Consider the following 26116-nt stretch of genomic DNA (forward strand, 5'->3'; position numbering starts at 1 on the left):
AAGGCTTGATGTGTGTGTAGTGGAAGGTAAACTTGGCTCTGATACCAAACTGTAACGCCCGCCCTTCCAAGTAACACTAAGGCCACCCTAGAGGGACGGACGTCACTAAAACATGGACATCAATTATACTAATGCATATGGATTCATGGCAGCGGAAGACATATATATAATTAATTGTTTTTCTTGTTTTTTTCATATCATAACATATACCATATGCATCTAGTTCTCTTAACATGGAATGTGAAGTCAAACGTACCAACATAACATGAGTAGGATATCATACTAGCTGAACATTATCATAAGCATAGGTCCAACATTGTTCACATGCATAACTTAGATAATTCAAAAACTTAAATAGATCTATCCACCAGCACTTCCACACACATCCTCATTGCCTTTCCTGCTCTGCTCCCCTTAAACAATCCATTCCTTGCCTTTATCTGCAGTACAAGGAAAACGTGTAGCTATAAGCCAAAGTGTTAGTGAGATCCTTGCCTACCCATAAATCTGAAAAACACATAACATAACATAACATGTAGAAACCATAGCATAGCATAACATAGCATAGAGAATCAAAACATAGAACATATCTTATCATGTAAAAACCATAACATCTCATAACATAACATGAGGGAAAACAGAACATAATATATCATATCACATAAGGAGCATAACATATCAAAGTATAGCATGTGAGTGTATATCATGATTCATATCACATTCTGTAAGCACATATCATGAAGCCTATCATATCATGTAAACATGTATCATAACTCATACCTGTTCATAAAGGTGCATAAATATAATTTCATAATATGTGCATGTAGATGCAATATGTATATTTTTAAAACATGTATCATGGAATGCACATATGCATCATGCTTCTTTCAAAACATATAGTATACATACTTGAATATCATATCTTCATCATGAGAAGGGCCCCGGCTTGTACCACATATAAACATAAATGCGCGCAATCCCTAGGACAGGGTAGCTAGCCCCGAACCTACTAGGGATCTAGGTCCGTTCATAGTCCGTCGACCTAGTGGCGTACTGAGGAGCCCATCCCTTAACGAGGTCCGTTCATAGTCCGTTGACCCCGGGGCGCTTATGTAGCCCACCCTTGGTACAAGCCATACAAAGTAAAATATCAGGCATATCATATCTCATCATATCATACATGTCATAATTCTTGTCATATCATGAAGAGAGCTCTTGATCCCCAACTTAAGGGAAGCATCTCTTTACCATAACATGAAGAGTGCTCTTGATCCCAACTTAAGGGAAGCAACTCTTTTTCATAACATGAAGAGTGCTCTTGGTCCCAACTTAAGGGAAACAACTCTTTTTCATAACATGAAGAATGCTCTTGGTCCCAACTTAAGGGAAGCAACTCTTTAGGCTTTTCTTCTTACATAAGCCATTCACACATGCATTATATAACATGTTCTTATCATAACATAAAGTATAACATGTTATTTTCTTATCATCAAACTTGGCATATCATCTCATGAACTTAGCATAACATATCATGAACATGGCATATCATATCATACCATGACCATAGCCTATCATGTCATAAGTCTATCATATAATATCATAAACATGGCACATCTTATCATAAGACATAGAAATGCAACATATCGTAAAGCATATTTTCATCACATCATAAAGCATGAAAGCTTAATCTACTTATATATCAAAGGCTACATATCATGAAAATGCATAAGTATGTTTGGTTAGGTTTAAACTCTTTCCTAACCCAATTAATCCATCTTGGCCGAACCATATCAGTAGGTTTCAACCTCATTTCATTCCATATGAAGAATAGAACTTATCCACATAACATGTAAACTTGATCTAAGCACATACAAGGCATCATACTTCATGAATAAGCATGTTTGAGTTCAAAACTCTAACCTTAACCCATTTATCTCAATTTGGCCGAAACATATCAGTAGGGTTCTTATATCATTTGGTTCCATATGAAGCATAGAACTTATCCACATAACATGTAAACTTGATCTAAGCACATACAAGGCATTATACTTCATGAATAAGCATGTTTGAGTTCAAAACTCTAACCCTATCCCATTTATTTAAATTCGGCCGAAACATATCAGTAGGGTTCTTATATCATTTGGTTCCATATGAAGCATAGAACTTATCCACATAACATGTAAACTTGATCTAAGCACATACAAGGCATTATACTTCATGAATAAGCATGTTTGAGTTCAAAACTCTAACCCTAACCCATTTATTTCAATTTGGCTGAAACATATCAGTAGGGTTTCATATCATTTTATTCCATAAGAAGCATAAGACTTAAACATGTAACATGCACATTTAGTCTAAGTACCTATAGAGCATTGTACAAGTACCTACAAGGCACTATACTTCATGAATAAGCCTATTTGAGTTCAAAACTCTAACCCTAACCCATTTATTTTCATTTGGCCGAAACATATCAGTAGGGTTTCATGTCTTTTTATTCCATAAGAAGCATAAGACTTAAACATGTAACATGCACATTTAATCTAAGTACCTATAGAGCATTGTACAAGTACCTACAAGGCACTATACTTCATGAATAAGCCTATTTGAGTTCAAAACTCTAACCCTAACCCATTTATTTTCATTTGGCCGAAACATATCAGTAGGGTTTCTTGTCTTTTTATTCCATAAGAAGCATAAAACTTAAACATATAACAAGCCCATTTAATCTAAGTGCATACAAGGTATTGTACTTCATGATCTAAGCATATTTGAGTTCAAAACTTTAACCCTAACCCATTTTTTTCAATTTGGCCAAACATATCAGTAGGGTTTCATACCATTTTATTCCATAAGAAGCATAAAAACCTTGGTTATAAACATGCAAAAATTCATACATCACAATGAGGTACAGCTAATATGGTTTCTATCTAAAATTCTTGACCTAAGGCCTTATAATCAATTTTGGCCGAACCATATAGATAGGTATCTCTTTTTTTTTCACAACATGAAGAATGAAGACTTAACTAACAACATGCAAAATTCATATATCATAGAGTAGAAAAATTAAGCATGTGATCAAAGAAAACTTGCTCTAGGTCCTCTCTTCCATCCTTGGCCGAAACATGCAATAAGACTCTAAATTTCTCTTTTTCTTTTTCTATAACATGAAGCATCTCTTATCACTTGTTAACCCTAAGTGACTACCTATTCTTTATCTTGACCACATTCTTGCAAGAAAATTTTTAGAGTTTCGAAAAATATTTCAAACCGAAGCTACTTGTACTACAGTGAGGGGATACTCACATCCTTGCGCTTGTTTTCCTTAGAGATTTAAGCTTTGTTGTGGATCCTTCCTAGAGAGGGGAAGCTTCCTTGCTCCTTGGTCTCGGCTGCAAGGGATCGGTGGCCGGCTAGAAGGGGGGTTGGATAGCTAGGTCACCCCCAACTTTGATTTCTTCTCTACATGGTTAGTTTGCGCAAGCGGAAATGAAACTAAAACAAGAAAGCAAGAGTAAGAACACAAACGCTAACACGATTCTTTTACGTGGTTCGGAGATTGCTTGCTCCTACTCCACGGCGTGTCCTTGAGGTGGACGAGCCCTTGATCCTTCGTTGGATCAGTCCCCGGCAATCTCCGGCTAGAGCTTTCTCCTTCTCGGTGGAGCAAACCTCTCACAAAGGATCCCTTCCTCTTTACAATGATGAACTTAGGTTTAGGAGGAAGAGAGTAGGCTTGGAAGCTTTTGGGCAATGACAAGGAGTTATTCAATAAGCATGAGTAACCTCCTTCAAGCCCCAAAGCTTTCCTTAAATAAGAGGAGAGAGTTGATCATCATATCAACTCATCTCGGCACCAGTCGACTGCTAAAACATGCAGTCGACTGGTGTTACCGTTGGAGGTAGCCAACGGGTACTTTCCAGCACCAACGGTCATATAACAGTCGACTGCTAAAACTAGCAGTCGACTGGTACAGTCGACTGCTAAAACTTGCAGTCGACTGATCTACACCGACCGAACGAACAGAACCATTATGTTCGCGCCCAGTTGACTGCACAGTCGACTGCACCAGTCGACTGCTAAAACATGCAGTCGAATGCTACAGTACTGCTATAGTGCTGCTACAGTACGCTATAGTACTGCTACAGTAAACCCTAAATTTTATGCTTTTACTCCGAGTACAATCTCTCGTGCACTCGTACCCTCACCCTTACGACTCTATTCACGCTTCCTTTGCAGTTTTAACAGAACCTTCAAGCATACTTTCTTTGGCTCTCGTCCCTCGGATGCATTCAAGCCTGCGGCTCGTCCCCAATGTCATCCTTCGTGTATGCCTCGAAATTGCTTCCCTAGGCCCTTGTCCTCGCTGCCTTGTCCACGGTCCTTCGGATGCTTCATCCTTCACCGGACCCGAAGCCATCAACCTGAGTCGCATGTGTATCCTACGAACCTGCATAACTCAAATACACATATCAGATACAAGGGTGAATCTAACTTAAACTCTTTGACACACACATCAAAACTATGATCGTACCGATCAAAACCTAGGTCGATTGCACCAACAATCTCCCCCTTTTTGATGTGTGGCAATATGTTTAAGTTAGGCATAAATATCAACATGAAAATTAGAAGCAATATGTAAATATGAAGCATAATACCCAAGCTCCCCCTTAACATATGCTCTTAACCATAATTTTCAAGTTTTGCACATAGTTAGGTTTTTAACTTAAACCTTTGCATTTCTCCCCCTTTGACACCATCAAAAATTGTACCAAACATGTATACATACTATGGTATCAATATGGACTTAAAAATACCCAAAACCAGCTCTTGAAAGTGCTGGAAAACAGCTACCAGTCGACTGCTATCTGTCGCAGTCGACTTGCACAAACCAACCCGAATTTCAGCATTTTACAGCCAACTTCAGAAATGCATAGAAAATTCTAGAAAATTCGAAAAATCATGAAATTTTGAACACATATTTCTTATAATGTTATTTAACAAGGAAAAATATGTTTTCATGAAAATTCATCATATTTTTGATGTTTTGATAAAAACTCAAACACTTTAAAAATCAATCAAGTTTGTATAAATTTGAAACCTTGTTTTGCAATCATATGTTTCAAAATAGCTAAACCACAGTAAATAAAACATAGAATTGTTTTAAAAACATTTGAAATGTCCAACTATGATCTATGGGCAAGATGTCCATTAATTAAACATTTGCTTTCCCCATAGTTGGTCAATGATCACTAAAAATTGATACATTTCATAACTCATCAAAATGTCATAAGCATATATGAATTATTTGTATCATCCTAGTATCTCACATTTATTGTTAGAAAATAATGCAAGTCATTGTGAGATAAAGGTAATCTCTACTTAGCTCTTTTTATCATGAATTTCTATCAAGGCTAAGTGCTCCCCCTTAAGGTCTCAAGTCAACCAAAAAATTGGAATTATGATTTATATGGTTAACTTGACCTAAAATCCTCTAACCCTTGAGGATTGATTTTGGCACCCAATAGAAGTTCTCTCTAATTGGGTTGACCAAGTACTCCTTAGGGATCTATTTCCTATCTATGGTCTTTGTATTTGATTTCCCCCTAGCAAGTAGACAATGATAAGTCTTTTCATTTTTGGGTTCATTGTATCCTAGCCCATTTTTCTTAAAACTTGCCCTTTGGCTCCCAATAATCATGCTTAAGGTATTTGAGCCAATTTCAAATTTTCTAAGGGCTATGGTGAGATATTCTACCTTTTCCCTTAATTTCCTATTTTCCTCTTCTAAACATAAATCATTTGAACTTGTAGAGGAAGCATGCAAATCATCATCCCTAATAGGCATGGATTCTAATTTTTCTTTAAGCATGCAAATGTCATTTCTCAAAGATTTGTTCTTTCTTTTTGCCTTAAATAAATCATCATTTGTGCTTGAAATAATTTTAATTAAAATATGGGGAGGAAGATTATGTACCTCACTTACCGAGAAGTCTGAATCCGAAGTTTGACCTCCCCCTTCACGTGAGCTCCCCTCTTCATCTTCGCTTGAGCTCCTTCCTTCTTCTTGCTCGGATGAGGTGGAGGCTACATCATCAATTCCCATTAAAGCAAAATTTACTACATGGTGCTCTTCTTCCTCCGATGATGATGAAGGATCATCCCATGTTGCTTTTAGGTTTTGAGCCTTCTTCCCCTTTTCTTTTGTCTTCTTCTCCTCCTTCTTCTTCCCTTCCTTCTTCTTCAAGAGAGGGCAATCATCTCTCATATGTCCCTCTCCTTGACAATTGTAGCATTTGATCTTTCTTCTTCTACTCTTGCCCCTTGAACTTCTCCTAGCATGTGATTTGTTAGAAGAAAAGGATTTAAATGCTTTTCTCATCTTCCTTACCATATATGCCTCTTGATCACTATCCATTGAGGCACTTGATTCTTCGGAGTCGGAGGATGGTGGGGATGAAGACTTCTTCTTCTTACCCTTTCCCTTGTTTGCCACAAGGGCTACTCCTCTTGATCTATTTGCTTCTCCTTCTAATCCTTCAACCCTTGTTTCGTGAAGCTCCATTGTTGAGAAGAATTCATCTAGAGAGCTCTTCTCTAGATCCTTTGAAATGTAGAATGAATCTACAATAGAGCTCCATGTCGAGTTTCTTGGGAAGGCATTGATGGCTTTCATTATGATGTCTCGGTTGGAGAGTTTCTCACCTACACTTGTTAGTCCACTTAAAATTTCTTTAATTTTAGCATGAAGTGTAGATACCTTATCTCCCTTCTCAAGCTTTACATTGTTGAGTTGAGTTCGGAGAAGATCTCTTCTTGCCAATTTTGCCTCCGATGTGCCTTCATGAAGCTCCACTAGCTTTTCCCATAATTCCTTGGCGCTTGAGTAGGTTCCCACCCTTGTTACTTCTTGTTGGGGAAGAACATTTAGTAGATGATGGATGGCTTTTGAATTCGCTAAATGTTCTTCTCTTTGCTTCTTGCTCCACCTTGTTTTCTCAAGTATCTTATTGTCTTGATCCCTAGGCACTTCGAAACCATTTTCCATGATTAGCATAATATCAAAATCGGTTTCGAAGAATACCTCCATTCTCTTCTTCCACCAAGAGAAGTCCCCTTCGAATTTGGGTGGATGAATGTTTGAGCCGGCCATTTTGATGAAGTGCTCTTCTTGGCGATTAGTCCATTGAAGGGCATCCTTGCTCTGATACCACTTGTAAGGGATCGGTGGCCGGCTAGGAGGGGGGTTGGATAGCTAGGTCACCCCCAACTTCGATTTCTTCTCTACACGGTTAGTTTGCGCAAGCGGAAATGAAACTAAAACAAGAAAGCAAGAGTAAGAACACAAACGCTAACACTATTCTTTTACGTGGTTCGGAGATTGCTTGCTCCTACTCCACGGCGTGTCCTAGAGGTGGACGAGCCCTTGATCCTTCGGTGGATCAGTCCCCGGTAATCTCCGGCTAGAGCTTTCTCCTTCTCGGTGGAGCAAACCTCTCACAAAGGATCTCTTCCTCTTTACAATGATGAACTTAGGTTTAGGAGGAAGAGAGTAGGCTTGATAGCTTTTGGACAATGACAAGGAGTTATTCAATAAGCATGAGTAACCTCCTTCAAGCCCCAAAGCTTTCCTTAAATAAGAGGAGAGAGTTGATCATCATATCAACTCATCTCGGCACCAGTCGACTGCTAAAACATGCAGTCGACTGGTGTTACCGTTGGAGGTAGCCAACGGCTACTTTCCAGCACCAACGGTCATATACCAGTCGACTGCTAAAACTAGCAGTCGATTGGTGCAGTCGACTGCTAAAACTTGCAGTCGACTGATCTACACCGACCGAACGAACAGAACCATTCTGTTCGCGCCCAGTTGACTGCGCAGTCGACTGCACCAGTCGACTGCTAAAACATGCAGTCGACTGCTACAGTACTGCTACAGTACTGCTACAGTACTGCTACAGTACGCTATAGTACTGCTACAGTAAACCCTAAATTTTATGCTTTTACTCCGAGTACAATCTCTCGTGCACTCATACCCTCACCCTTACGACTCTATTCACGCTTCCTTTGCAGCTTTAACAGAACCTTCAAGCATACTTTCTTTGGCTCTCGTCCCTCGGATGCATTCAAGCCTGCGGCTCGTCCCCAATGTCATCCTTCGCATATGCCTCGAAATTGCTTCCCTAGGCCCTTGTCCTCGCTGCCTTGCCCACGGTCCCTCGGATGCTTCATCCTTCACCGGACCCGAAGCCATCAACCTGAGTCGCATGTGTATCCTAGAACCTGCATAACTCAAATACACATATCAGATACAAGGGTGAACCTAACTTAAACTCTTTGACACACACATCAAAACTATGATCGTACCGATCAAAACCTAGGTCGATTGCACCAACATCGGCAAGAAGAGGAAATGGTGAAGAAGAGGTCACGGTGGAGGAGGAGGGAGTAGGAAGGTGAATGAGGAAAAATGCCAACTCATTTTAATTTCCTCCTTTTATTCATCATGAGAGGGGGAAGGAAAAATATATTTTTCTTCCTCCTTTCCTTTACTCTCTTCATAATTAAGAGAAAAGTCTAGATGCATCCCTTCTTGGTGAGTAAGAAAAGAATATTCTAGAGCATCTCTTCATTAGAGAGGAAGAAGACAACTCTCACTTCTCCTTCTAAGAGAAGAGCCTTTTCTTCTTACATTTAATTATGGTTTCCCTCTCTTTTCTAACAATAATTTCTCTTGGTCTAGTGGTTATCTTATTCAGCCATCTAATGAGAGATCTAGAGTTCAATTCCTAGACTTTATATATTTTTATTTCTATTTTATTTGTTTAAGTGTTCGGCTAGGAGCAAAATTTAACTAAAGCATATATATTTTTTTCTTTATTCATGATAAAATATTCTAGAATTTTGCTAAGGACCCTATGGGTGTTACAAAGGATCGGCAGATTCGTGGAGGAGAAGATTGAGTGGCGGAGGTGAGGAACGGTGGAGGAGAAGCCCTCCATCGGCGGTGAACTCGCGACGGCCGACGATCGGCGTTGCTAGCCGGCGATCAGCGATGAAACCGGATCGCGAGGGAGAGGAGTCGGGGAAGAAGGGATCGGGGAAGGAAGGGGATCGGGCAAAAAGAGGGGTTCGGGAGAAAGAATAGGAGAAGGAAATTATAAACCTAGGTTAATTAAAACTTAAGTTAGTTTAATTAAATGCTAAGTTAATTCCTCAATTAACTTCTACTTAAATGAGTTTTCCAAAATAGGCCTTCACTGTACCCCGAATCCATCCCCTCAAAATGGGTCGTACGAACTCCGTTTAAATCCCGAAAAATTTCTAAAAATTCCTGAAAAATCCATTAAGATTTTTCGTCCAATAATATTTATTATTTTTTTTCGGTATCTTACAGACCAAGTCCAACTTGATTGACCAAGTTGGACTTAGGTACCCATGCTTAGACTACCTTTTTATTTGATCTATTGACTAAGGTTAGATAGGATCGATATTTCTTTTTGGTCTTAAAACCTAATCCAGATTTGTTGTAAACGGCTCTTTGTGTCCCAAGAATTAGGTCAAGATTTTTGGAGCCTAAAGAAAATCGTTCCAACATTTTCTTCAAATCCTTAACCTGAGTTTTCAGACTGGAGTTTTCTTCCTCAAGCTTTTGGACTTGAGTTGAGTTTCTAGTCTGAACTGGGTCAGGCAAGGATTCGAAGTTGGTCACTTCTTTAAGGGTTGTTACCTCCTTTAGAAGTGACTTGATCCTAATGCTCGATTTTGCTAATTTTCGCATTAAGTAATTTACTAAATTATGTAAACGCGGGATACTTACAGCGGGGTAAGGCCCTTCGGAAACGGATACAGATCTGTGGCTTCTCTCGGACTCAGCTTCCGATTCGTCCTCGCTTCTAGATTCTTGAATGTACTCCCGGGCTATCATCACGAGAAAACTCGTCTGTTCGAGTTCTTCGTCGTCGGACTCTTCCGAGGATGACTCGTCCCAGGTCGCCTTCAGAGCCTTTTTTTTCCGTTGCTACTTCTTTGCGTCCTTTTGATTTGGGCAGTTGGCTTTGATGTGCCCCTTCTGATTACAGCCGTAGCATGTCACTTCGAGTTTTACTTTTGACTTTGGTTGAGCCTCCTTGGATTGAATTGCCTTCTTGAGATCCTTCTTGGTGAAGCCTTTCTTTTTCTTGTAGAGTTTCCTTACTAGGTTGACGAGCTCAGTCGTAAGTTCGTTGTCTTCATCGTCAGAGTCAGATTCTTCTTCTGACTCTTGTTCGGTTATGTGCCTCGATCTCGGTTCACACGTTCTGCCAGTACCTACAATGAGAGCTATACCCTTCTCGACCGGGTGTGCATTAGTCTGCTCATGCAATTCAAATTCAGAGAAAAGTTCATCTAATTTAATGGAAGAAAAATATTTAGAAACCTTGTAGGCATATACCATGGATGCCCATAAGGAATTTCTCGGGAAGGCGTTTAAAGCATACCTCAATATATCACGGTTCTCCACTTTCTGTCCGATCGCGTGAAGCCCGTTGAGTAGATCTTGAATCCGGGAATGGAGTTGACTAGCCGTCTCATTTTCCTGCATTTTAATGTTATATAATTTATTGAAAAGCAGATCTCGCTTACTTACCTTGGTTTCTGATGTACCCTCATTTAGCTCGATTATCTTTTCCCATAGCTCCTTTGCACTTGAGAACGGTCCTACTCTGTTAAGTTCCTCCTTTGTCAGACCACACTGGAGTATGTAGGTAGCCTTTGCGTTTGCCTCTACTATCTTTATCAGTGTTGCGTCCCAGCCCTCATATGGTAGTTGTTTGCCGGCGCTATCAGTTGGTAGTTGGAGCCCGATTTTGACAATCATCCAGACTTCAAAATGAGTCTGGTGATATGCCTCCATCCCCGGCTCTTACAGTACCCGAAGTCATCTCCGGTGAAGAGTGGTGGTCGAGCGGTGCTATAACCTTCTTGAAGTGTCATTTTAAAACCTGCGCACAAAGACAGGGAATCTGTTCCAAGACTGGATCTTGGATTAGTAGTGTGGGATGTATAAAGAAAAAATGAACTCGAGTGGTGTTGCACCAACTTTGAGAAAAAAATCGATTCGAACGGGAAATAGATCGGAATATAGTAATTATACTAATTCCAGTCGACTCTGAAAAATTGAAAATACCACGAAAAAATTGCTTGATTAGTGGTTGCACCAAATCAATGATACCCCGCTCTGATACCAATTGTTGGATCGAAAGCGCTAGAGGGGGGGGGTGAATAGCGCTCGTGGCTATTTCACACATTTCAAAATCGTAATAAAAATGTATCGAGTTAAAGCAGCGGAAAGATAAAAGGAATAAGTACAAACACACAGAAGACAGAGGACACCAAAAATTTACTTGGTTCAGAGCCTAGGGTGACTCCTACTACAAGGCCCGCGATCGTTGATCGCTTTCGGTGAGAAACAACTATAATATCGAAAAGATGATTACAATTTAAATTACAGTTAAGTGCAATAAAAAAACTATACCAACGAAACGAGAACAAAGAACTTTGGAGCTTTAATTCGTTGGAGTAGCAGAGCGTTGTTGGAGCGTTTGTAGCAGCACACGGAAGAGCACAGGTTGTTCTGTTCGAGATGCTCCATGGATGCTTCCGAGGCTCCTTTTTATAGGCTCTATGAAGTTGATCTAGATCCCCAAGTTTCGGGATCAGGCTTGACCCAAGGCGAATCGGTCGATCGATCCCTGCGTTCGATCGACCGATCAGACGGTCTTCTCCCATCCGATCCGCACGCTCCACTTTGATCTGGTCAAGTCTCATCATCGGTTCGGTCGACTGATCCCCTCGTTCGGTCGATTGATCAGCTCCTCTGACCTGATCAACCTGGCCTGATCCAGTCGACACTGATCCTTGGTTCGATTGACCGATTCCAAGGTTCGGTCGACCGATCCTCTGGTCGAGCCTGGTCCAATCTCTGGTAGTTTGATCTGCTGGCTTGGGGGTTCGGTCGACCGATCCTGGTCAGAGCTAACCCTGCATAAAAATATTAGTTTCCTGTAAAACAAAGTTAGAACACAAACGATAATATATATAAATAAATTTGACAGTCTCTAGACTGTCCGGGTCTGACTTCGGATTTCCGACCGAAAAACTAGATCGACCCGACGCCTACTGTTCCCTCTGCGGGGAACGTGCCCTCACCTACTCCTCTCAGGAGAGTTACCTGATGGCAGCTCGATCCTCTAGATTGACTGGACTTTTGCTCGGTACTCGTTGCTTCCGGACTTTCTGCTGGACTCCCGCTTCCTGGCTCGTCTAGTCTTCCACCTGGTTCGCGACACCAGGACTTTTCACTTAGGGTTACCACCCCCTAGGACTTTTGCCTGAAGCCCTCGACCTGGCAAGACTTTCCGCATAGGGTTACCACCCCCAATGACCTAGGGTTACCACCCCCTAGGGTTTTCTACCTGCCTAACCGCAGTTAGGACTTTTGCCTAAGTACCACTTAGGACTTTCCTGCAAGCTCCATAAACCTTGTTAGATAACAACATAACCTTAACTTTGAATTCCTTTGCCATTATCAAAATAATGGTTCGATCGTCGGATGCTTCCCGCACCAACACTATACTCGAGTGCATGTTTGTTGTTTTCTTCTCAAGTAGTTTTACCATAAAAATGCATGTTCTCTTTAACGCGTAGTTTTGTGAGTAGATGGTACTTATTAAGCCTTTGCTTATAGTTTACATTTCCTTATACTGTAGATAAAGGTAAGGGAAAGCTGGAGTAAGAAGGGGTACCAGGAGCAATGTTTGATGGTATGAGTGACGGAACAATGGGAGGCGATCCTGGAATTTGCTAGTATCTAACCATGTTAGATTTTAGTGCGGATGGACATATGTTCTTATCTCCACTTAGTATAAAAGTACTATTAAGAATGGTGTACAATGAATTTCCAGTTTGGTAGTAGTTAAAGTGTCAAATATTCTCCCTAAGGTTGTAGGATAAAATGATAAGTCAAGAAGGAGTACAAAGGGGGAGAACCACTCCTTTTTGGGTGCAGGGCGTGACCCCCACACGGCCATGACACGACCGTGTGGAGTCACATGACCCCAACCCTCTCCCTCTCGGCCAGGGTTGCACAACCGTGTGCAACACACGGCCATGCAAGGTTTAGTCTATGGAAAAGTTGCACGGTCGTGTGCCACACACGGCCATGCAAGTCTTGGCCTCTGGAAAGGTTGCATAGACATGTTCCACAACGGCCATGCACCTCTCCTCCTCGGGAAAAATGACACGGCCGTGTGGATTCACACGGTCGTGCACCCCTTTGACTCAGCGGAGGTGACATGGTCGTGTGAGCCACACGACCATGCCCCTCTTCGTTATGGCCAAGGTGACAAGGCTGTGTGGAAGCCACACGGTCGTGCCCTGCTTCAGCAGGGAGGACCTTACACGGCCGTGTAGCACACATGACCGTGCCCTACTTCAGCAGGGAGGACCTTACACGACCATGTGGCACACATGACCATGCCCTGCTCCAGCAGGGAGGACCTTACACGGCCGTGTGGCACACACGATAGTGCCTAAACTAGGGCTCAGTAAGGCTATATGGTCGGTCATCACCACACGATCCAGATCCTCAAGCAGTTCTAAACTTCATCTTATCTCTATTTCGCTCCCAAAACATGACTTAACAGTCGAAGCAAGTTCGGAGTAGATCTCTGAACCGAACAGTGTACATACAATAAGGTCCTTAGTAGTATGGAAAGAAGTAACGTCCGTGGCTTGGGTTAGGGTTAAGAAGTGCGGTCGTTACAGTCCGGGTCAAGTCACTCCAAAAGGAGGTAACGACCCTTAAGGAAGCGACTAACTCGAGTCCTTTGACTGAGTCTGTTCAAATTGGAAATTCAGCTCAAGTCCAACAACTTGAGGAAAAAAAAATCCAATCTGAAAACTTAAGTTAAAGAACTTAAAGACAAATTGGAATGGTTCACGTTGGGTTCCAAGAATCTTGATCTGATTCTTGTAAAACAAGGAGCCGTTTACAATAAATCTGGACTTGGGTTTAAGCGTAAATAAAAATTTAAATCATATCTGTCAATTATAAATCGATCAAATAAAAAAGTAGACCAAGCATGGGTCCCCATGTCAAATCTGACTAATCAAGTCAGACTTGGACACTGTTGGGTCCCCAAGGATCAAATCCATTATCTTGATAGACCATATCGAAGCTATGATTCAGGGGGAGCCAATAGAAAAACTATCTTAATAAATAGACAAAATTGTTTGATGATTATTTATTTATTTTCTTGGTAATATGCATGTTTAAGGACCAAGACGTAATTTACACTTGTTCAGTTAAACCTAGGGGTTTCAAAAAGTGAATTAAATATATGATTTCTTTGAAAGGCTCTGTCTAGATGTAACGACCCGACCCTTTGGCCTCTTGGGTGGCCCTTGCGGTGGCCCACTGGCGGCCCTTATGTCGTCGGCCCATTTGACGACCTCTAATGTCGTCGACCGACGACCCTTGGCCGTGCCGCTACTCACTAAGAATTTCCACCTCTGGCCAGTGGGTTTTTTTGCCTCCCACAAGATTCGAACTCTAGACCTCCAGGCTAAGTACTAGAGTTTATGAATCCTGAGAGGCGCTCACTTGGCTACTAGGATTCATAAACTCTAGTACTTAAGTCTGGAGGTCTAGAGTTTGAATCTTGGGGGAGGTAAAAAAATCCACTGGCCAGGGGTGGAAAGTCCTAGTGAGTAACGGCACGGCCAAAGGGTCATCGGTTGATGACATTAGAGGTCGCCAAATGGGCCGACGACATAAGGGGCCGCCAGTGGGCTGCCGCAAGGGCCGCCCAAGAGGCCAAAGGGTCGGGTCATTACAACTTAATTAACATCAAGCTCCAAGAGTAGTACCACTCAACTTCATTGTCATGTCGGAACTAAGCCCACCTGCAGGATTTATATGACAATCCTTATGAGCTCCTCAAGGGGACACCATCATCCTACTAAATAGGACACAGTTTCCTTCTATTATCAACAACACACCATATAAATAATATTATTTTCCAACTTATCGGGCCTATTGATTTAACGAATAAATCTCACCCTTTGATAAATTAAAGAAATAAATACTACGTACATGTGCTTGTTATTATATCGGGATTAAGAGTACGCACATCCATAATAACAGAGGTTCTGTTCTTTTATGCAGTCAGTATAAAAGGAACAACCTCAAATGGTCCTACTCTATACACACATAGTGTACTAGTGTAATTTTATAGTCAAGATAAACTAGTACCAAATTACACTACTATCATTCCAATGGTTTATCCCAATCCATCTTGGTTGTGAGCTTCTATTTATAATTTATAAGGAACTGATAACATGATCTTCTGTATAACACCACACACCATGTTATCTACAATATAAATTAAATGAACAACTGTATTTAACTAAATGCAGACATTTGACCAATATGATTCTCATTTTAAAATAAATGTTTATACAAAAAGTTTGACTTTTAGTATACATTCTAACACATAGGACTATGAAGGAGCTTGCAGCTCCAAATGAGGCATATAAATATTTATGTATTACTTATCTAGTTCTGGCAGGAGACTTTGAATAAGATCTGGGATGATCTATTTACTACCTAAATTTCAAGGATTATCTGGAGAAGACCCCAATAGACACTTGCATAAGTTTCACATGGTCTGCTCAACCATGAAGCCACAGGGAATTTTAGAAGAGGATATCAAGCTAAGGGCTTTTCCATTTTCATTAACTGTAGTAGAAAAAGATTGGTTATACTATTTGCCACCTAGATATGTTACATCTTGGATTGAAATGAAGAAGGCTTTCTTGGAGAAATTCTTTCCATCTTCAAGGACTGCTATTATCAAGAAAAGTATCTGTGGGATTGAACAAGTGGTGGAAAAGACACTTTATGACTATTGGGAGAGATTTAAGAAGCTATGTGTAAGTTGTCCTCAACATCAGATTAGTGAGCAGCTACTAGTCCAATGGTTCTATGTGGGCTTGTTACCTATGGACAGGAGTATGATAGATGTAGTGGCTGAAGGAGCTTTAGTGAATAAAACTCCAGAACAAGCTAGAGAGCTTATTTCTAGCATGGCAGAGAACTCACAGCAGTTTGGAAGTAGGTCATTGACTACAAGAGGAGTTGGAGAAGTTCAAGTGGTTTCTAATGAACAAAAGGAAATAAGGAGCTCATTATTGGAATTAACATCTTTAGTGAAGCAATTGGCATTGAACAATGCTAATCAAATTTCTATTTTGCTGAGTACACAATTTCCATATCAATCAAGGGGAGTTTGTGGTATTTGTTCGAGCCAAGACCATAATTCAGAGTTATGCCCCAATCTTCATCAAGATGAGTCATTTGCATCATTTTCTAGAGCTCAATTTCCTCAAAAATTTGACCCTCGTTCTTCTACTTATAATCCTAGTTGGAGAGATCATCCCAATTTGAAGTATGGTAATTCATTTAATCAACAACCACCTTTAAATCAGAATTTTCAGCAAAATCAAAGTTTCTAGCCACTTCAACAAGGATTCCAGCAGCAATACCAACCTTTTCAGCAGCATTATCAACCTACAAATCAATTTTAGCAACAATTTCTGCCTTATTACCAACCCTATCATCAAAACCAGCAACTACATTACCAAAATCAAAATGTACTTCCAACACCTTCAAGATTGAGTTTGACTCAAGGAAGTTCCAATAGCATCTCTAATTCAGATGCACAACAAACTAGATTGGAGGAGTTGATGCAAGAAGTTCTGTAGCAACAACAAAATCAGTAAAGAACAGATTCAACACTACAGGATATTGAGAGGCGGATTGGACAACTAGCTTCCAGCATAAATCAATTACAAGCTCAAGGATCAAATCAGCTGCCTTCTCAATCAACACCAAATCCAAAAGGTAATGTTAGTGCGTTAACTTTGAGAAGTGGAAGGCAGATTGCAGGTGATGTTGCTGAAAATTTTCCAATAGAGGAGTCTCTAGATTGCAACAACTTCCGAACACCTTCAACAAGCCACAATTTAGAATTTCCAATAACCCAAAAGTGTCATGATCCAATCTCAGATTCAATTCACAGTGATCCAATGAATTTGGCCCATGAACATGAAAAGAATAGCATTAATTCAGAAAATTCCAATAGCTCTACAATGCAAGTAGAAATTCTAGCAAGTTCAGCTTCTAGGTGTCCGACATAGCAAGTTGTCGAACCTTCTATTCCCTTGCCTTTTCCTCAACGCAAGGTACAACCAAGGAAGAATGTAGAGTAGGAAAAAGCTAAGGAATTTCAAGAGCTTGTGAATTTGTTTAGTAAGGTGGAAGTCAATGTTCCTTTGTTGACAATGATCAAGCAAATTCCCAAGTATGTAAAATTTCTTAAGGATCTTTGTGTACACAAAAAGAAACTGAAGGGGAATGTGTTGATTAGCACGGGCAAGAATGTATCAGCACTTATTCAACAAGTCCTTCAAAAATGTGATGATCCTGGAGTGTTCACTATATCTTGTGAGATTGGGAGCAATTTATTTGTGGATGTCATGTTAGATTTAGGAGCTTCAATAAATGTGATGCTTAGATCAATGTTTCAGACTTTAGGGATTGGACCATTACAGCCTACAGGGGTTGTTATTCAGTTAGCTGACCGCAGTCAGACTCATCCTGTTGGAGTAATTGAAGAAGTATTAGTTAAGGTGAGAGAACTCATCTTTCTAGCAAACTTTTATATCCTTGACATGGAGGGAGATTATCTGGCCAGTAGATTTCCACTTATTCTAGGACGACCATTCTTGAAGACTTTTGCAGCAGTTGTCCGAATTCCTTATGATAAGCAATTGAAACAAGTTCTTGCTAATGGTAAAACGGGAGGTTTGAATGTAGGGGTTGTTCTCATTTTATCCGGCAGATTTGAATTAGCCCCCCCTAATCGTATTTCTCTTGAATTGAAAGAAAAGATTAGAAATTTGTCTTTTCGGAGTTATCATCTTAATAAAAGAAATATTATTGTGATAGGTCTTGTTCTTGGTCAAAAATATAGTGAAATCATCCCCTGCTACGAAGAAAGATGTTCATTTCTTAAAATATCCCATATATGTAGGTGGGAATAGAGGAAGAGGTTAGATTTATCCTGATGGTAGGAAAAATAACAATACAGTCTATAATGCTACATCAGTAGGTGTAGTAAGTAGAATAGTACGTAAAGAAAAGGGTGGATATAAAATAATCGTTGTTGATCCATCGGATGGACATCAAGTAGTTGATATTGTACATTTAGGACTAGAACTTCTTATTTTAGAGGGTGAATCCATCAAGCTTGATCAACCATTAACAAGCAATCCCAATGTGGGAGGCTTTGGTCAGGGAGATGCAGAAGTAGTGCTTTAAGACCCATTACGGGTCCAAGGTCTTTTATTCTTTTTTTGCATTTGTTATTTTGGCACAAGTTTTTTTGGTTCTTAAAAAGAAACAGTTTGAAAAGGTTCAATTATACAAAATGAATTTCTAGGTGCGAGGGCTTCTTAACATCAAGTTGGTAAAAGGTGCCAAATTTTTGTTGATCCATATATATATTTAAATATATATATGGATCAACAAAAAATCTCCAAACCCTTTTTGTTGCTTTGTTTATACTTTTTTCTGTTTTGCGGGATGCCTGGAATTCATTACTTCTATCCTATTCTTTGTAATAGATATACAAATGAAGAGAATACAAGGGAATGATGGCAAACTGGAACTCTTTTGTTTAGATTGATAGGAAGTTGTGGACAAACAAAAAGAGAGAAAAGATTATAGGGAAATAATTGATTGAACAAATAGAACTTCTTCTATTAACTTAAACTTATAACTTAGAGAAATTATTCAAACAAATTTAAATTTCAAATTATATTATAGAGTAAGTTCCATTAGTAGTTTATTATAGAAATATAAAGAAAGAATTTGGAGGATATCTCATGCGTATAAATCCATAGAATATTGTAGTATCCAGAGATTATTCTTTCTTCTTGCTTCGTATCGTAAGAATTAATTAGAGGAAGGACAGAGACTATGAATCAATCAATGGCTTCAATTCTTCAAAAACATTATTAAGAAACAAAAGAATAGAGTAATATTTAAAACATCAGAGCAAAAGATCCATTTTGTCATTTTTTTCTACAAAACAAATATAATATTTTTATTATGTTGACTGTATAACTTTCCAATTTGAATTTGTATGTTTCCAAATTTGTATGTTATGGAATAGATCAAAGTCTTCTTATATTCCTATATCTTATAAGATGCGGGACCTTACCCTCCTTTGTCTGTCTGATTAGAGTGGTAAGGTCCCGCTGAGTTCTTACTCTTTCATGTCTACAATCTGGTTCATACGATTACTAGAGAGATGAACCCAACCCAGAATATGAACCGTAAAAGAAAACACCTATTAAACCGATCACAGGAATACCAGTTACAGTACCCACCAACCAAAGAGGAATCCTTCCAATAGTATCGGCCATTTCCCCTACTTTCCTCCACATTTTTTCAAATGCTCATGCTATAGACAAAAACATCCATTGATAATTATGAAGATGGTATCATTCCAAATGGGATAAGAGAATTCCTACTATTCTCTTTCTCTCAATTGAAGAAATAATTGGAAAATAAAACAGCAAGTACAAAAATGAGTAATAAATCCCAATATAGACTAGTAGGATTCAATTCAACATTTTGGTCATTCGGATTTGATTCTATAATAGATCTATAATTCGAATTAGGTTTATCATTGGAAGAATTGCATTACTGATATTGATCCCAAAAAAGAAACAATAGGTACAACTAGTCCATGAACAACCAACCATCGTACTATAAAAATGGGATAGGTTCAATCAATGGTCATTGGGGGCCTCCTAAAAGGATTTACTAAATTCATCGAGTTTTTCTAAAGAATCAAAATGGCCAGTTATCAATGGAATCCCTTGTTGGCTCTCTGTGAAATACTAGTTTGGCCGAGGACTTTCAAACACATCATAAGCTAAACCCGTACTAACGAATAACCAACCCGTAATGAATAGGGAATGTATACTAATGCTATGAATGACCCAATATCAAATACTGGTGATAATAACATTAGGTTAGGATTATGATTCATCAACCTGCTAGTTATTTTATGATGGAAGATCAGGGGACTTTTTTAGGGAAACGAGATAAATAGTGAAACTTTGTGAAACCCTCACAAAGGTTTATGTACAAAGAAAAGGTATGCCTCTTTGGGTTGTAGCCCAAGACATGGAAAGAGATATTTTTATGTCAGCAACAGAAGCCCAAGCTCACGGCATTGTTGATCTTGTAGGGGCGGTTCCTGAGGATTTTTTATTGTAAATCTATTTCAAATCGTAACTGAATTTTCTGTGATTTTATATTTAATAGAAAAAATTGATAATTATTAATTATCAGATGAATTCGTAGGTTAAGATTGATCTAAACCAACCCATTCCATTCTAATTTCTAATTATATATACAACATATATATAATTATACAACATGCCAACTATTAAACAACTTATTAGAAACTCAAGACAGCCAATAAGAAATGTTACGAAATCTCCCGCTCTTAGAGAATGTCCTCAGTGCCTAGGAAGATGTACTAAGGTGTATGTGCGACTTGTTCAGATCATGAGTTTGAACAAATACAAATGAGAAAATTTTTCCAGTATTACTGAACGACACCAATGAATAGAGTAAATGGAAAAGATTTTTCATATATCTATATTGTGTATTGTGTATGGAATTTATGGTTTCCATTGGTATAAATCCAATCACCTAAATTTGAGATGAAAAGCAATTCTCCATAGATAGTAAATAGTTATCCATTAAGTGGAGGAAATGGTATCATAATAAGCAAAAAGATTATTCTCCCATTGTTAAAAGAACGGACTAAGAGGGTCAGCTACCTAGCTAACTTTCCAAATTAAATGTCGTTACTATATAGTTAACTCTTATTGTGAAAAGAACTAGTACTCTATAATTGATAATTGATGGGTAGAGCCAAAGAGTGTAAACTATACAAGTTTACAATACCATTTGATTAAATGAAAGAAGAAGCTTCAGTGTATAGAGAGGACCTCGCTGTTTAAGAAATAACCATAGAAATGAATGAACCCACTTTTTTTTAATATCATTAGAATTTATTATTTTTAGGTGAAATTCCTGAAAGGAATAAAAAATGGTGGTAAGGAAGGTTATAGTAGCAAAAACCATTCGAATTCATATTTTATATATCAGAATAATCCGTTTTGTTATTCATCAATCAAGGGGGATAAAAGGATGGCTGAAAGAATAGAAATCAATTAGTTATTCATTAAGGTTTAATTTGATTCAATGACAAGAGTTAGATGGAGATATATAGCTCATAGACGTCGAACAAAAATTCATTTTTTTGCATCAATGACATGTTAGCTAGAGCCCTAGAGCCAATCATTTGATGATTATATTTTGGACTTGTTGTATCATATTCTATATAAATAAAGGCATTTGGTTTTTTGTTATTATACTTACTTGTATTGGTGTCAAATAAACTAAGTATAATAACGTCCTTGAGTAGACGGTTCTCACCTATATCAATCGGTTAGTTGAACCGATAGTGAGATGATATAGGGAACACTACTCTTAATCATTCCTAGTTGAGTATTAACATTCAGGGACAATGTTAATGCAATAAGACTAGCATGTAGGTCAACTCGATGACTTGATCTCACAAGTCATGGATATAGAGATATCAAGTTGACACATGGGTATGCATTGGAGAATGTATACTGAATGACCCGCCATGAGAAAGTATCATGGATCGTTATATGAGTGTCATATATTCTCATGTGGCTATTAGTATGACTACTAGTCCTTAGACCTGAAGTCACCATGGATCCCTACATAAGGAGTTATGTACTTTGGTTTCGTCAAACGTCACCCGTAACTGGGTGGACTATAAAGGCGATTACTGGGTATGCAACGAATTATGCAGAGGGATGTGAGTGATGTAGATGAGATCTATCTCTCCTATATGACGGGAGCAACATCGATATTCTTGATAGAGTGAGACCACGAAGTGTATCGCCATGCCCAAATGAGTCAATATAGGATATTGAGCTCATTTGATTGAGTGAGTCTACTTGGAGTTCAAGATTTAGATTGAATAGAGGATGACACGGTCTATGCCTCACATTGATCAATCTAGATGTCTAGGATAGAAGGACACTTGTCATATTTTGTGAGGAGTCACAATTAGTAGTCACAAAGGTGATGTTGGATCTCAACATTCTTATAACATTGGGTAGTAATGATGTGTTGCTAGATACCGCTCATTACTTATGCTTCTAAATGGGTTTAGGGGCATTGCCAACGTTACAAGAACCTATAGGGTCACACACTAAGGACAATTAGATGGAGATTAGGTTCATATGATGAACCAAGAGGATTAGATTCATTTGATGAATCAAATTGGATTAAGAGTAATCCTAATTGGGCTAATTGAGTTAGATTCAAGTTGATTCATGTGTTTAATGAGTCTAATTTGGATTATGACTCATTGAATCAATTTAATTAAATGAATTAGATTCATTATATTAAAGTGGCTTGAATTTAATGGTTGGATTAGATCAACCATGAGAGTGAGATTAAGTCAAGTTTGACTTGACTTGAGAGGAAGATGAAGAGTCAAGTTTGACTTGACTTTATGCCACCTCATTGGTGAGTTGGCATTGATTGGGCCAATGATGATGCTCCACATCATCATGGTTGCTTAAGTAGGATGCCACCTCATGGGAGTTACCAAGAGTTATGACTCTTGGCATTCCATGAAGGTTACACATCTCTTAATGTGGCCGGCCACATTAAGAGGAGGATAGGTTTTTCATTTTGTGAGTTAATCTCATTGATTCCTCCTTCTTCTTCCTTGAGTTCTTCTTGCTCTCTCCCTCTCCTCTTCTTGACATGACCTATCAAGGTGCTAGCACACCTTTGTTTAGGTCTTCTCCACATAAGTTGTCCGTGTGGATACTTCTAGAGGACCGTACGCTTGACGGTCTAGAGATCCGGCATTTTGGACGAACGGGATACGCGAAAGGCACGCTTCAAAGGTATAAAAATGTTTTCTTCCTTTGTAGATCTACTGTAGATTGAAGATTTAAACTCGTACTCATAATTTTGAAAGTTTTCTTCGCACGAGATCCAGTGGCATGGGCGATTCGGGGTTTCCGCGACGCGAAAATACGGTTTTCGTGGCCCGAAAAACCCAACAGTGGTATCAGAGCCACGTGCAAAGCGAGTACTAGTTTAAATTAGTATTTTTGTGAAAAATATGCATACTTTAACATTCTGTGAATTTCCTAATTTTAATGATTTTATGGGTATTTTTCTCGTAGAAGCGAAGCACAAGTGTTTCGGCACTTGTAGGCTTCGACTACCGAGAAGAATTTTCCAAAACGGTAATGTTTCGTCCCAAAATCTTTTGGGACAGCGGGCTAAGGCTCTCTTGGATCGCTTAGGAGCAACTCGCGATGGTTAGATCGCAGGTAGGGGTATTTCCCCTAACCCCGCAAGGGGATTTGCTCCGCGATTGCGCCCGAAATCGCTAATCGGGACCGCCGGGAAAAATTTACTCATAAAATCTGTAAAATTATAAAAAAATACAGAAAAATTAAGAAAAATATATAATTTTGAATTATATATTATTTTTGTGATAGTCATGGCCCAAAGACCCAATTCGATTGGACAATTGTGTTGTAATTCATAATACGGCTTGCGTGTCGTTATGTGATGTGCGTGTTGTATTTATCTTATTTTTATTTATTTTATTTATCACGACCTGCGCGTCGTGCCTTTCTTTTATTCTGGTTGTAAATTAGATTTAGACTCGAGTGTAACTCGAGTTTCAAAATTGTAATATAATTTTGAAGCGGTGGAAGGTCCACACGAAACAGAGTTACGAGGAGGGTGCGAGCAACACAAGATGGTCAAAGGAAGAAGCTTGAGAAGCTGTTGACCTTAGGTTGACCATCCGATCTTCTCATTGGCTTGAGAAGATCATAGTAGGGCCATGACACAATCACAAAATAATTTAATTAATTGCTTATATGTATGTGATGCATGTTTAATTAAGTAGTTAATTAGTGCCTAGCGATTAGATAAGATCTAAATCGTGCACATGATGCACCCCACGATTAGATTAGATCTAAATCAAGTATTTGATACGCATCATCATTTAGATTAAATTTAAATCACGTCAACTCTAATGCCTACCGTGCCGTGATACCTACTACTACCTCGATCGCATGTAGTTGTTGAATCTGCCAAAGCAGAGCAACACATACTATCTTGGTAGGGTACGGAGGGACAATCTTGGTCCCGCCTATCAACGCATGGGTGAGTACAACTCAATTAGATTGAGTATTCCTAGTTAACTCGGTTGGATCGAGTATAACTATAGGCATTCTTCCAACGGTTGGAAAGATAGGTCAAAATCACATATATATTAGCTCTCGGGCGTATTAGCCAAAGCTAACTCGAGTTTTAATATAAATGCGGATATTGATCCTATAAATAAGAGTTGCATAGAGATGTTATTGGTAATCGTTACCTACCGATCATAATAAGTCTTGGGCGTATTAGCCAAAGCTAACTCAAGGATTAGTATGATGTGGATCTTGTCCCGCATGAATTATAGAATTCAGTGGGAGCATCATTTAGTTAAAGGCCTAATTAAATGATTAAGAATATGATATTTATTTCTGCTTTTATTTCTGTTGTAGATTACCATGACGTCGAATACAAACACCTTCTCCCTGCATTCTATCCTCGAGAAGGACAAGCTCAACGGAGCAAACTTCCTGGACTGGTACAGGAACCTGAGAATAGTTCTCACCCAAGAACGTAAACTGTACGTTCTGGAGCAGCCCATTCCGGAGGCTCCTCCTGCCACTGCCCCGCGAGCTGACCGAGATGCTTTCAAGAAGCATCAAGATGACGCATTAGATGTGTCTTGTCTAATGCTCGTGACCATGAACTCTGAGCTTCAGAAGCAACACGAGTTAATGGGCGCTTACGATATGGTTGAACATCTTCGTCAACTGTATCAAGGTCAAGCGAGGCATGAGAGATTTGAGATCTCAAGGGCACTGTTTCAGTGCAAGATGTCAGACGGGGCTCCTGTAGGCCCATATGTACTCAAAATGATTGGGTACATAGAGAACCTACAAAGGTTGGGGTTCCCACTTGGCCAAGAGCTGGCCACTGACCTGATCTTGCAATCCTTGCCGGATAGCTACAGTCAATTCGTTCTAAACTACAATATGAACGAGATTGACAAGCCACTGCCCGAGCTGATTAGCATGTTAAGAACTGCTGAACTGAACCTTAAGAAGGCTAAGCCCAACACTGTTCTGATGGTTCAGAAACATAAGGGCAAGTGCAAGCACAAAGGCAAGGGAAAGTCCCAAGCCAAGGGCAAAGGCAAGGCACTGAAGCCTAAAGGAGGGATCGCCAAGGATGCTACCTGCTTCCACTGCGGTCAGACCGGGCACTGGAAGAGGAACTGCAAGGTATACTTGGAGGATCTTAAGAAGAAGCAAAGTGAGACTTCCACTTCAGGTATATATGTTATAGAAGTGAATCTATCTATTTCTACATCATGGGTATTAGATACTGGATGTGCTTCTCACATTTGTACTGATGTGCAGGCGCTGAGAAATAGCAGTGCATTGACAAAGGGCGAGGTGGACCTACGAGTGGGCAATGGAGCACGGGTTGCTGCTGTTGTTGTAGGGACTTACTTTCTATCTCTGCCCTCTGGACTTGTACTAGATTTAGTCGATTGTTGTTATGTGCCTGCATTAACTAAGAACATTATATCAGTTTCTTGTTTGGACAAGAAAGGTTTCTCGTTTACTATAAAGAACAAATGTTGTTCCGTCTATTTAAACGATATGTTCTATTGTAGTGCACCTCTGATAAACGGACTCTATATTCTAGACATTGAGAGCCCTATCTATAACATAAATACCAAGAGGTTCAAGTCAAATGACATGAACCAAACCTACCTCTGGCAC

At 39.4% G+C, this 26116-nt stretch overlaps 1 protein-coding gene and 1 pseudogene across 1 annotated transcript; both read left to right on the top strand.

The window, feature by feature from the left end:
• Positions 1–15721: 15721 nt before the first annotated feature.
• Positions 15722–16558, top strand: LOC122026695. Its single transcript, XM_042585424.1, has one exon. It carries the CDS (start codon positions 15722–15724, stop codon positions 16556–16558), a length of 837 nt encoding a protein of 278 aa, XP_042441358.1.
• An 828-nt stretch (positions 16559–17386) lies between these two features.
• LOC122026696 lies at positions 17387–18546 on the top strand (annotated as a pseudogene).
• Positions 18547–26116: the final 7570 nt, after the last annotated feature.

Source organism: Zingiber officinale, chromosome 10A (genome assembly GCF_018446385.1).
Source record: "Zingiber officinale cultivar Zhangliang chromosome 10A, Zo_v1.1, whole genome shotgun sequence".
Taxonomy (NCBI): domain Eukaryota; kingdom Viridiplantae; phylum Streptophyta; class Magnoliopsida; order Zingiberales; family Zingiberaceae; genus Zingiber; species Zingiber officinale.